Source organism: Hippoglossus stenolepis, chromosome 9 (genome assembly GCF_022539355.2).
Source record: "Hippoglossus stenolepis isolate QCI-W04-F060 chromosome 9, HSTE1.2, whole genome shotgun sequence".
Classification (NCBI taxonomy): Eukaryota; Metazoa; Chordata; class Actinopteri; order Pleuronectiformes; family Pleuronectidae; genus Hippoglossus; species Hippoglossus stenolepis.
The window spans coordinates 19,411,905-19,425,268 of NC_061491.1; the positions used below are offsets into that span (position 1 = coordinate 19,411,905).

The 13,364-nt window shown below is 40.3% G+C and overlaps 1 protein-coding gene across 2 annotated transcripts in view; it reads left to right on the top strand.

The window, feature by feature from the left end:
* The window catches only part of dock8 (dedicator of cytokinesis 8), a 46,014-nt gene that overhangs the window by 11,584 nt on the left and 21,066 nt on the right, over nucleotides 1–13,364 (top strand). Inside the window, exons 8-28 of one of the 2 annotated variants that reach the window (XM_035166218.2) lie at nucleotides 2,596–2,745; nucleotides 3,400–3,480; nucleotides 3,784–3,943; nucleotides 4,104–4,240; nucleotides 4,620–4,713; nucleotides 5,332–5,494; nucleotides 6,692–6,809; nucleotides 7,109–7,179; nucleotides 7,333–7,477; nucleotides 7,666–7,767; nucleotides 8,358–8,453; nucleotides 8,649–8,883; nucleotides 9,542–9,706; nucleotides 9,797–9,975; nucleotides 10,382–10,474; nucleotides 10,874–10,969; nucleotides 11,503–11,652; nucleotides 11,864–11,977; nucleotides 12,183–12,338; nucleotides 12,697–12,836; nucleotides 13,133–13,296. In XM_035166218.2, coding sequence (XP_035022109.2) covers nucleotides 2,596–2,745; nucleotides 3,400–3,480; nucleotides 3,784–3,943; nucleotides 4,104–4,240; nucleotides 4,620–4,713; nucleotides 5,332–5,494; nucleotides 6,692–6,809; nucleotides 7,109–7,179; nucleotides 7,333–7,477; nucleotides 7,666–7,767; nucleotides 8,358–8,453; nucleotides 8,649–8,883; nucleotides 9,542–9,706; nucleotides 9,797–9,975; nucleotides 10,382–10,474; nucleotides 10,874–10,969; nucleotides 11,503–11,652; nucleotides 11,864–11,977; nucleotides 12,183–12,338; nucleotides 12,697–12,836; nucleotides 13,133–13,296 — 2,809 coding nt within the window. The remainder of the gene's footprint in view (nucleotides 1–2,595; nucleotides 2,746–3,399; nucleotides 3,481–3,783; nucleotides 3,944–4,103; nucleotides 4,241–4,619; nucleotides 4,714–5,331; nucleotides 5,495–6,691; nucleotides 6,810–7,108; nucleotides 7,180–7,332; nucleotides 7,478–7,665; nucleotides 7,768–8,357; nucleotides 8,454–8,648; nucleotides 8,884–9,541; nucleotides 9,707–9,796; nucleotides 9,976–10,381; nucleotides 10,475–10,873; nucleotides 10,970–11,502; nucleotides 11,653–11,863; nucleotides 11,978–12,182; nucleotides 12,339–12,696; nucleotides 12,837–13,132; nucleotides 13,297–13,364) is intronic. The other variant, XM_047341093.1, reaches the window with a different exon arrangement.

A 13,364-nucleotide genomic window follows, 5' to 3' on the forward strand; every position in this document is an offset into this window, starting at 1 on the left:
TGTTGCATTGAGGAAGGACAGAGTCAAACTGTTAAAGAGCTATGAAACGCGTCTTTGTGTGAGTGAAGGAGAAGCTGTCAAGCTTGGTTTGGCTGTGAGATTTCATTTTAGTGGAACCGTAAAGCATGTTCTACTGACTCGTTTACCCTTCACCCTTTAACTTCCTTTTACGACAGAGTATCAGGGGAAAAACCTACTGATTCTCACTTGAGAATAAAGTTAAAATTTTAGGCTACAAGCCATTTTTGAGTAAACATCAGTCTATAGCCTGCGTTAAAATGAGGAACATGGAGCATCTTGTTTAGTTACTCAGCAAGAGTCTATACCTAAAAAAGAACAACCCTGACTTGGAGGAAATTGCCTTCTTTGTGGTGGAGGAAATGTTTGGTAGTGATCAACTGGATATCATCTGTTACATCTGCGTGATATTCAAAGAGGTTTCTTAGTTCCTCAAGAAACAATGAAACTTTCTTCTCAATTACGACCTTATTCTCGTAAAAGTACAACTTTATTGTCATGAAATGATGATTCTATTCTTGTAATAATACGACTTTCTTCTCGTAATACTACGACTTTATTCTCAATTACAACTTTCTTCTCTGAAAATTACGACTTTATTCACATAATATATGACTTTGTTCTCATTGACATTTTTCTAGAAATGTCATGAATGTTTTTTTCTTCAATAGGTCACTACGACCTCATTCTATTATTGTCCAACTTAAGAGTGTTATTTCATATCTTTGTCTTTCTCTGAACAGATTTTCTGTTTCCTGCGTCACACGCTGTGTCTTGTTTCTTGTTACTTGTGTTTGGCTTATTGTTCGAATCTGTTTTTGTTGTTTCACATCTGTGAAATCTGCAGCAGATGTTGCAATAACTCCATATAATACTGGAGTTATTAATCATGTCTCTCTGGTCCATCAGCCAAGGTGCAGACACAGGATTTGAGCCAACAAGGGGCCTACTTATGATATCAGATTCATGCATGTAAACAGACAAAGGTTTTAGTGGAGACATAACAGGCAAAGGCTGTTTGTCCTGAAGAGATGATGAGTGATGAGGACAAATAAACTACAGCATTCTCACATGTGTAGTGGATTCTCTGCAAGTGCTTCAGTCTGTCTGCTGTTAAGTTGAGAAATTATCTGTTACTCATTGAAAACATTTGGTAACCCAGAGATGATTTCAGATTTTTGGATGTATAATTCAGAATCTTTTCAACAGAAAGTAGTTCATGTCTATGGCTAAAGATTAACAAAAGTCATTTGGTGATATATACTCATATCTCGTTTAGAGGGGTTTTTGAAAGACGAGCAATCTTCAGACAATTGCTAAGTTAAAAGCTTTGGGTGGTTACAAGTCCATCCATTATCTATACTGCTCATCCTTTAAGGTTCATGGGGTGGAGCTGGAGCATTTTGAATAAGTTGGTTCCTGGATCAAAAAACTATTACAGACATTTAAAATGGGAGGAGATCCACACACCTGAAAGTTCCTGTTGAAGGATTTTATTTGTCCTAATGTTCACAAGGCTCTTCCTCCAATAATAAGATCTTTCTTCTTCAACCTGATTTCAAGTGCTCCTCACTAGAAAATGTCAAAGCTTAGCTGCATGGGTAGGTTACATATAAACTTCTGCACTTCCTCCATTGGCTCTGTCTCCAACCTCCAAGAAATCTGGCCTGTGAAGGGAGACTTTGACCAATCCCAGGGCAGTGTAGAGAGAGGTCGCTCCAATTAGTTTGTTTAGCTTTGAGCGCACGTCCCTTCGGTGAAAAGCTCTGGTGGGAGGGGCTCCGAACAGAGAGCTCCAACTATGTTATGTTAAAGAGGATTATTCATTCCCTCACATCTCACAGAATCAAATGCTTTGACTCTAAATAGTACATTTTATTATAATAACCTATGAATGTGCACTTTTAATTGTATAATGAGAAATATGAGGCATCATGTGCTATTGGAGTCAGCTGGCCTCAGTTACTGAGACGTGTCCTCTGTCGGTCCAAGAAGTTATTTGTCAGTAAGCGGTGGACTCCTCTGCTGCAGCCGTTTGAAAACTTTCACTCTTGTTGGAGTGAACAGGGTCATTTCCGTCAAAAGGTTGATGCAGGAATTCGTCTGTCAAGCTTCTTCTTTTTAAAAAAAAGTGGATTTAAAACAAACCAACTGTGACTTTTCAGACTAATAAGAATCTGATCACAGATACTGAGGATTCCAGTTAAAATATTGGGCTGTTTTGAATAACCAGATGTCTGCTTTGGTGTGGTCAGTGTGATGGAGCTCCTATGGGATAAGCAGAGTGAAAGCGAGCGGTTAATGGCTTTACAGTGAACGGTATCACATGACACACACACCAGGCCGAGCCAGACCAGGACATATGGCTGTGTTCGTGGCCTGAGGTCATCGGGGAGCTGAGTGGAGAAACGGGAGAGTGGACTGAACAGATGATATTCCAGGATCAGTGTTTGGTTTACATTAAAACAGCTTCCTGGAGCCTTTTCCAAACCCATTCCCTCAGTTTTTCCAGCATTTTATTGTCCAAAAGTTTCTATCAACTAAAGTTAAACCCCCTTCATCTCTGTCTTCCTCCAGATATCAGAGAACTTCTACTGTGACCTGAACTCAGAACATTTTAAGAACTTCTTGAAACTTCACACGCCAAATGTGGATCACTCCACCCTGGCCAGATCTGCCATCTTCTCCGTCACCTACCCCACCCCAGATATCTACCTGGTCATCAAGGTAACAATGAAAGCATTCCTTTTAACATGTGCTGTTTATTTTTACCATTACTTCCTGTGGGTTCCTGTTTCTGTTCTTTGTTTTAATCAGTTTCTGTGTTTTGTTTTTTTGTCCCTGCTTGTATTAATAGTTTAAACTTATTTTTTACTTCATTGCTTCCCAACTTTTTTTTATGTATAATTTTATTAAGTAAGAAACGACCTAATTCAAGACTGGACTGATGCTCTGCTTCAAATGGCTAAAACATGTTTTGCATGCACATAGATTATCTAGTTCAATATAACTCAACATGGTCACCATTTTATCAACCATGTCTTGAAGATAACAGGTGGAACAGTTAAACTATAATGTTGTTTATCTGAGACTTACACTATTTTCTATTTAGTTTTTCTAAAATATGTAATACTCAGCATTTGTACCCTGTCTTTTTTAGCAGAAGCAACAGGAAGTAACAGGGTTCCAATGTTTTCCTCCTGCCTTTAAATAACCAACCCCTTACAGGTTTTATGAACCCTGCAATTCAGTGCAGTGCTGTCTGTGCATCTCTCGCTTCTCACACGGTTCCTCTGCCAACACTCTATAGATTCTTTTTTTTTTTTGTTTCATTACGCTGAACTGTTCTGATGACTCATGTACTTCCTGTCTGTGTTTTAGATCGAGAAGGTTCTGCAGCAGGGAGAGATCAGCGAGTGTGCTGACCCGTACATGACATTGAGGGATTGTGACTCTTCAAAGGTAACGTGACAGAGCAATTACCGTTTCTGTCACTAAATGTAAATCACAAAAAAGATATTCCTCCTCAAGACTTTTCATATGAGGGGTGGAGGTAACAAACAATAGCAATAGAAATGGAGGTGATGACAATGCATGTGAACTGAAAAATGGGTGTGAAATGAGAAATTGAGTGATGACTTATTAAGTTATTTGATTGACTTAAAGCTGATTTGATTAAAACAATTGTAATATGATGAAAACCGAACCATGTTTATCATTTTCCACAGATTATAATTGTTTTGGTCTTTTCTAATATTTTTTCAGAACAAGGACAAGCTTGAGAAGCTGCGGGGCCACTCGGAGTCTTTCTGCCAGAAGCTGGGTCGCTATCGGATGCCTTTCGCTTGGGCGACCGTTAATGTCATGGAAGTCATCTCCACTGCCGCCTTAGACCGCGACGTCACAGACTCTGATAGCATGAGAGGTTTGTGTTACTGTGTCCTTGTGTGGGTTTGACCTTGTGAGTGCCTTTTGCATGACGGGAACACCTTGTGATGACTTTGCATTTATGTGCATTTCCTCAGATTGTGTGTAGCTGAATTTCACTTGACCCTGTAACCTTTTGTGTCTTTTTTTTTCCCCAGTCAAGTCCAGCAGCTTTGACCGGAAAGGGCAGCTTCCCAGGAGGAACTCTGAGCGCTACAGCACCATCGATGATCAATTCTGTAACGTTTCTGCCTTCAAACCTGCGACCATCACTATCAGCACCATCTTCAAACAGGTCGGACCCCCACCCAAACACAATGAGGCTGACAGATCAGTGAAACATGTGTTATTTCCTTGAGATATATTAAACAACACAAGTAACTATGGCTACAGTCTGGCCTTGTCTCATTCTTTTATCAAACATGCTATGTTATACATTCCAAAGGGTTTCTCATGTTTCTACCATGACGCAAATACTTTGGATAAAATCATTGACATTAAACACATCTGTTATTTATATTTGAAGCAAAGTCTGCAGCTATGTCATGTGTTTTTTCACTCTAACATCATATTCTGTCATTAGTTAACTGTCTCAATGTGTTTGTGTGTCTGTTTTTGTGTTTGCGTTTGCGTGTGTGTGTGTGTGTGGGTGTGGGTGTGGGTGTGGGTGTCAGGAGGGGGATCGTTTGAGTGACGAGGACTTGCTCAAGTTCTTGGCTGATATCAAGAAAAACTCCACTCCACAGAGAAGGATCAAGACGATATCAGGTCATTGCTCAACACATCTTAACAGTCATTCTTAGATTTAATTTATTTTATTTTATTTTATTTTATTTTATTTTATTTTATTTTATTTTATTTTATTTTATTTTATTTTATTTTATTTTATTTTATTTTATTTTATCTTATTTTATTTTATCTTATTTTATTTTATCTTATTTTATTTTATTTTATAGATTTGAGAAGTTAGATCCCATTCTCTTGTGGTCAGTGTGTTAGATAGGAATCTGCTGCCAGTTTGTTTTACCTTAACACAAACTGGACTTTATTTAATCCACTGTAGAGTTTACTAATATAAGGAAGGACATGTTGTGTGTTACTGTGTGTGTACTACTTCTTGGCTTGATGCAGTAACTTCCTGGAGACTTGTTGTCACTATGATGTTGCCAGACAACCTGCAGTGACTCCAGGAAGTTGATGAAAAAGAAATAGTCTGACAGCTACTTTGTTTTCTTTTAAAAATTTTCCTGAATCAATGTGTGTCTATTGATTTAGCAAATAATTCTAACACACACCAATCAGCCATGGCATCAAAACCACTTGCTGCTGATCATGTGTGCATGCATGTGACTTATATGTGTATCTGTCTTATCCTGTGTCTTCTAGGTTCCATAAAACTGGACATGTCTCCAGTGCACGACACGCCTCTTGCATGTTTGTCCACCGAGCTCATCCCTCTCATACCAGTGGCTGAGAAAAACATTCGTCCAGTCAAGGAGGTGCTGGAGTTCCCATCCAGCGAGGTGTATGTCCCGCACAACATTTACAGGTAGGATGGCGGACAAAACATATCACTGAATTAACACACACTTTATAAATGAAAAAAAAACATATGTGGTCAGCTAAACCACATATGCAGTCGGAAACTGGGTCAAACTCTGAGCCAGATCATTTTGATAATTAGGTTAGTTTAGATTAATTTCCTCATATTGAACTGACACAGACTGATCTCCATCTGCAAGCAACATTCATCGAACCACTTCCTCTTTAGCAATTTGTCCTCGAAGTGAAGAGCACAACATTCGTTTGTTGCAGCTGAATTACAGAGCTTTTACCAAAGTAGTTTGGAACAGGCACTGTACTAGTTTTTTTCAAAATGTTTATGACCCTATGAAACTGTCAGACTGTCAGGGGGAAAGGAAACCAGTTTACAACTTGCACCTCCGCAGGATGAAACACAAACAAGGATTTGAAAAACACACGTTTCGTAGCTTGAGGTGTAAACAGGTTTGTTTGCTCTTACAGACATTTTACTTCCCTGAAAGGCCAGAGGCAACAAGAACAGTCACGCTGCACTCGTCACTCAGAAGCCGACATAGCTTTGAGGCTTTGCTCCTTTTCAGTTTGGTCCCTATTTTTAGGTATTTCCACCCATGCAACCTGTGAAGTTGCCTCATGGTTCAGTAGTAATGAGCCATCCTGTGTGACCAGCGGTTTCTCTCGACTCAAAGTTCAATCCTAAAATGGTTTTGCTCACAACAAAAACAGTAGTAACTTCATGTGTGAACAAGTCCTCTGCACGGTAATTACATGCTGTTGTTCTCTTGAGCGTTTGTTCAGTGGAGTTTGTGGTAATCCCCTGTACTCAAGGTTTCAGGACAGATTATAGCGTTGTATAAACACCACAAAGAGATGCAGTAAATGGTTGTTTTGATTTTTCTGTGACATCGCTGTCACCTCACCACTACATGCCTCAGAGGTTTTCTGAAGAGACAGTGCCACCTAGTGATGTGTATTACAACTGCTTTATTTTGCATTCAGAAGGGTTATTACTTTGGCCAATGAGTTTCCATTGCTGCTTGTCTGTTTAAGCAGCAGTAGACAAAAAATACTGAATAAATGTTCTTTAAATGTCGTGGAAGGTGATAATAAACACTACATTTTGGTGCATATTTGGTTAAGGGGGCAGATGTAGGATTTCTTAAACAATTTTTTAAAGTCTCATTCTCTCCCTGTGTGTCTGTAGGAACCTGCTCTTTGTCTACCCGCAGAGGCTCAACTTTGTCAACAGACTGACATCAGCCAGAAACATCTCTGTCAAAATCCAGTTCATGAGCGAAGAGGACCCGGGCTCTTCTCTGCGTGTGAGTGCTGCTTGTTTATGATCAGTCGTCAGCATTACTCTGACCAAGTTTCATTCCATGTGCTCACGAAACTGCTTAAACAAATAATTGTAACACAGACGAATACATACACCAAAGTTAGGGAGCTTTCATTTAATGAGAAATATTATTTTGGTTAACAGAACATTATTTGTCATTATATCTCAGAGATTGTTACAGTAGTCACATAGTTATTGATATTACATTTTTTTATTTAACCTTTATTTAAAGTTGAGATGAAAATGAAGACTTATTTGACCTGTTATTTCCTTTATTCTCAGGTGATTTTTGGCAAATCAACTGGCCCTGAATTCTTGGAGGAAGTCTACACCCCTGTTACCTACCATAACAAGCAAGTCCACCTCATTGAGTTACACTTTCCTGCCTCTTTTCGTCATATAAGCAGCCTGGGTAACTCTCCCCTGTCATTTCATCTCTCCCCCTCTGCCCCTCTCTTCCTCATCCATCACTCTTCTCCGCTGTCCCTGTCCCCTTTTTTTCTCAGGTCCCCCGACTTCTATGAGGAAGTGAAGCTGGTTCTTCCAGCACGTCTGACGCAGAGACATCACCTGCTGTTCACCTTCTACCACATCAGCTGCCAGCAGAAACAGAACCAGAGCGGCAGCTGTGAGACACTCATTGGATACTCTGTAAGTTTCTCTATCTAAATATAGTCACAGAAAACATGTCATAGTATTGTACAGTATGTCGACACCTGCTCTATGTTTCTATATTTATGCATGAGTGAAGTTCATTTTATTTTTCTAAATGTCAGTATTGTCTGATGTTAAAATGCTCATCGTTGACACACTGACTTTGCTGTTTGTCTCTGATCCAGTGGCTGCCCATACTGAATAATGACCGGCTGCAGAACGGTCAGTTCTGTCTGCCCATCGTCTTGGACCGACTACCTGTCAACTATTCTCTGCACACGCCTGAGGTATGTGCATCTCAAGGATAAAGGGCAATTTGTAGTTTCGGCAGCAGTTATCCACACAAACCTCGAACTGAACCAAAGAGATGGACAATAAATACAATGTAAAAGACTTCAAATAACATAAAAGTGTTACAACTAATAAAACACAAGAAACTGCACGGTCTCAATAAATTAAAATCACAGTAAATGATTTAGAAAGCCAGTGGCAGCTGAGACAAATGAATGTCTGTATCCGTTTGTCCTGCATATAGACAAACTGAAACTGTGGTCAGACAGAAACAGCTTACACATACAGAACAAGGGAGGGGTGAGGGTCAGCCCGAGTTCCACGGCTCTGTTCAGAGTCTGGTCCTAGTACAGCTGGGTTAGATCGATCAACCAATCAACCAATGAATCATTTAATAATTTAACAAATCAATCAATCAATCAATCAATCAATCAATCATCAACATATTTTAAAAAAAACATTTGTTTTGTCCATATCATACAATGTAAAGGAGGAAATGTATTACTTTTTAAAGGCAGTAGACATTTTAATGCCTGAACTGACATAGAAGACACACAGTTTTATTTCCTGCTTCTCTGTTGTGTAGAAACTTCCCTCTCAGGTTCCTGCAGTCAAGTGGATGGAAAGTCACAAAGGGCTTTTCAACCTGGAGATCCAGGCCGTGTCGTCTGTACACACACAGGTGAGTTATGGTTGAGCACACAAACACAGTGCACATTTGCTGTCTTTCACACACTCAAGTAGACTCAACATTAAACTCACTCTGCTGTGCTGAGACATCCACCCTGAAGGATTACATGCACACTGTCTTTTTACATTGGTCTCCCAGCCTGTTTCTATCATCACGATGTAAGAAATCCTTCGTTTTCTGTCCCAGGACAACCATCTGGAGCGTTTCTTCACCCTCTGCCACGCCCTGGAGGGTGGAGCTACATTCCCTCTGCGGGTCAGGGAGGAGAAAATTCCAGAGAACAAGCTGGAGCATGAGCTGAAGCTCAGCATCGTCTCCCTGTCCTCCTCCAGATTAGAGCCGCTGGTCCTTTTTCTCCACCTGGTGCTGGATAAACTCTTCACGCTCATCATGCAGCCCATGGTCATCGCAGGCCAGACTGGTGAGGAGTCACTGTTGTTGCAGAGAATTAACAACACAGCAACATTTTTGGAAATGTTTAGTTTTTACACAAAATGTCAAAACTTTTGAAAATTTACTGTTTTCATCTGTTTTTGTATATTGAATATCTTTGGGTTAAGAACCACCAGGATTTAGACATTTTACAGACTTAACTATTAACTGATTAAAGAAATATTCAATATGAAAATCAATAATGAAAAAGGGTAGTTAGTTAATACTGTGATACAAAATTGGAGTCTGAGAATTTGAGTACTAGAAGATAAACAACTGACTGAAGTTAAAAGTCACATTTTCTATATTGACAAAATACAAATATGCAAAGCGCTGTACTTCCAAATCAAAAGACAATTATTTGGTTCATGAAAATCTGTTAATTTGATTTAAAAAATGTAATCATTGTTTAGTCTTTATTCAAAAATTATAACTTATTAATCACTGATCATAATGTTTTATGATATTTTTGTAATCAACTAGTTGAATGTTAGCTTGAATCGATGGTCACAAAAACATGAGTTTAAATGAAATGCAGTTTATAAAACCAAGGAGAGAAAAAGTTATTTATCATGATGATGATGCTGTTGATGATATTCTGACTGATGAATGACTATTTTGTGCATGTTTATATCTGTGTTCTTCAGCCAATCTGGCCCAGATAGCCTTCGAATCAGTGGTGTCCATAGTCAACAGTCTTCATAACAGCCAGGAGCTGATCAGGGACCAGCAGGGCAGGAACAGCCTCTTGGCGACCTACCTTTACTGGGTGTTCTGTCTGCCTGACCCCCCTCGAGAAGTGCAGAATACAGGTAATAGCATATTGGTTTCTAAATATTTCTTCTGTCATATTTCCTGTGATTATGATTCTTTTAATTATTACATTTTTTGTGGGTGTCCAGCTACAGGGAGTCCGATGGCTTCTGCAGAGAGCCGTTACAGCACCATGGGTCGGGCCACAGCAGTCACAGTGGGGAATATGCTTCTCCAGTCCAGAATCCGCAGCAGCAGCAACCCCGACATCCCGGCTCCGCACATGTCTGCTGAAGATGCTGAGATCAAACACATCTTCTCTGCCAAGGTACAGAGAGTTTCATCAAACCAAGTCTCTCTGTAATTCATTCAGTTCAGTTTTGGAAACTTATTTTTGCTGCCAAAGGAAACTCTAAAATAATATTCATGTACTCTTAGAGGGTAATTGGCATTGATTTAAACCATTATGTAATACACCATTTCTGTGTCTGCCTGTATTTTCCTATCACCAGTCTAACATATGGTTTCATATATTTGACGAACTCCATACACACTCACAGCTGTATGATAATATATCTCAGCACGTGTCCTAATACACACATCGCAGTCATTTGCTATTCATTCCCACAGTACATTAGATATTGTAATAGGCCGCTAGACACCCACACTAATGAAAGCATCCATCACGTTCACTGTGATGGAACCTGTGTGTGTGTGTGTGTTTCTGTCTCCAGGGTAGCAACAACCCAGGCTGCCGTATGTCCACCTACTCGGATGTAAACAACCACCTGAACACAGCAGGAGGCACCCGGCCCTCCAACAGGAAGGTGACCAACTCTAACTTTTGCTCTCAACACCACAGAGATTTGATTTAGAATCGTGTTATTCATTGTAGAAATATGATTTATATCAATAACATTTATATGAAATGTGGAGACACTGCAAAGACAAAGAAACATGTCGTTGAGCAAGCATAGATGAAACTCAATAATTATACCATTCACCATTCAGGTCGTGTGATTCAGAGTTTCAACAATGAGTACTAGTTTCCACTTGTGGCCACATGAGGGCAGTGTGACACTGAGGAGTTCTGTGACCTAGTATGTTTTCATAGAGATGTACAGTTTAACATTTGATGTCATATCTACTGTGACTGTAATATTTACTCCATCAGCTCTCTCCAAAGCCAGTCTCACGGTGGTCTGTGTATTTTTTTTCTCTTGCAGCAGTTTCATGAGGAGCTCGCCCTGCAGATGGTCGTCAGCACGGGCGTCTGCAGAGAGAACGCGTACAAATATGCCTGGTTCTTCTTCGAGCTGCTGGTCAGTGTGTGTGTGTGTGTGTGTGTGTGTGTCTGTGTTTTTCACTTTAAAAAAGGCGAGTGTTTGATTTACACTTACAGTAACTGTGAAACAGACTTGCTGACGATGTTAGTGATAAATGAATGAGTTGTAAAAATGATTCACACCAAACATTGCATGACCTTGTGGCCACAAACCTTAAAAGATAAATGATAGTTTTATAGTGTGAGGAGGAAAAAGGACATTTTGAAAGTGCTGTGGTCAGTGCTTTATCAAGTCGCTTGACATTTTATCACACTTTAGGAGTTTTGGAAGTGAATCATCACTCACATTCTCTTTCATCCCTTCAGAACTTCTCATATATTCTCATAAGTATCTAAGTTCAATAACTTTAATAAAGGACAATATTGTAATTTGAAGGAAAAAGCCTTTATTTACATGCCTTTCTTTGTCATATCACTTGATGCACATCATTGGTATTTTCCATGTTGTTTGTAAATTGACGATCCGTATTACTGATTCCTATGTGTTGTGTTTGTGATTGATATAAACAGGTGAAAAGCATGGCTCAGCACGTGTCTCAGCTGGACAAGCAGAACGTCCCTCGAAGAAATCGCTTCTCCGACCGATTTAAAGATGACATCACCACCATCGCCTCCGTGGTGACAGCTGAGATTGGCACCATCCTCGTCAAACAACAAAAGGTGAGGAAAGAAGAAGATGTGAAGCTCATCTCAACCGAATCAATGTAACTTTAGCCTCCTTCTGTTCTCCGGGGTTGGGTTAGAGTCAGCCTCGGTTGTCGGTGTCCTCCAAACCGCAGGTCGCTGCAGTATCTGAAAACTCAGCTTGCACAGCTTAATGATCGGCAAGATCCGCTCGGTACAGATAACTGCTTGTTGATTGTTGTTTTAGGAGGTAGAGCAAGCGGAGAAAGTCAACATCAGCCTGGCCTTCTTCCTCTATGACCTCCTGTCCCTCATGGACCGAGGGTTTGTTTTCCAGCTGGTGAAAAACTACTGCAACCAGGTAAAATAACACTGATACCAACTAACACTACCTTTTCACGTTTCTTCAAATACTTGATTTTTTGTCCTCGCCATTTTATTAGAGCATGTGTACTTGTCCATCTTTGTTTTGAAACAGCTTCAGAGATATTTCTGAATATTAGCATAATTTCTGTCGTATAAAAGCCTGAATTAAGGGATGTTTCTTTTCTCGCTTTCTCTTCTAGATGTCGGCTAAAAGTGTTTCAATGCCGACATTGATCAGCATGCGTCTGGAGTTCCTGCGAATCCTGTGCAGCCACGAGCACTACCTCAACCTGAGCCTCTTCTTCAGCAGCCCGACCTCTGCCCCCGCCTCACCATGTCCATCCATCTCCTCACAGGTCAGTCGAGGTTTGCACTTGTTGCAGTGGCACAATGTGCATCTTTCATTTAACCTATATTTCAGTTGTATCGTCACGTTTCTACATCAGCGAGGGTAAAGAAGAGAAAACGATTCACAAATGTTTGGGCTTTCATGCCTTCCAGGAGAGGAAGATTTTCTCGGAAAGGAAATAAAATCCGCTATAAGGAGAATTGAAAAGTGGAGCTGAGGGATTTATCAGACAGATGAGATGGAATTCAGCCAGGAAAGCGTGACACAGTTTTTGATGGACTGTTAAGCAGTCTGCTTTGTGTTAACCTAAAATCTTACCCTAATTCTCTTCCTGCCGCTCTCTTGTCTCCGTTTCCCCTCCTCAGAGTTCCGGCTCGTGTAGCTTCCAGGAGCAGCAGAGGATCTTGGGGCTGTTTGAGCTTTCTCAGGATTTCAAGCAGCAGCATTACCTCGCGGGTCTGCTGCTGACGGAGCTCAGTGCCGCCTTAGACATGGAGTCAGAGGGGTACGGAAACACAAACACAGACGTTATACCCAAGATATTTACCTCCTTATTACCTTTTTATTGCAAAGCTGTAATGTAGTTTAACACTTACCTCGCCTGCTGCAAGTCATTCACGTTAATGCTGCTCTAAAAATTTACTCAAATCAGTAAATATCTCTCTCTCCGTGTGTGTGTGTGTGTGTGTGTGTGTGTGTGTGTGTGTGTGTGTGTGTGTGTGTGTGTGTGTGTGTGTGTGTGTGTGTGTGTGTGTGTGTGTGTGTGTGTGTGTGTGTGTGTGTGTGTGTGTGTGTTTACAGGGGAAAGGTCCAAAGAAAATCCATCAATGCCATTTATAGCCTGCTTTGTTCTCATGATCTCGACCATCGTTGTATTAAACCTGAGGTCAGAGCCAAGGTGGCTGCTCTCTACCTCCCCCTGGTGGGGATTATCATCGACTCCACCAATTATCTGGACTTCACTGGTAAAACACACACAGACATATACATTAAATTAAATTAAACCTGTTTGTACTCATTGAGCAATTAACTG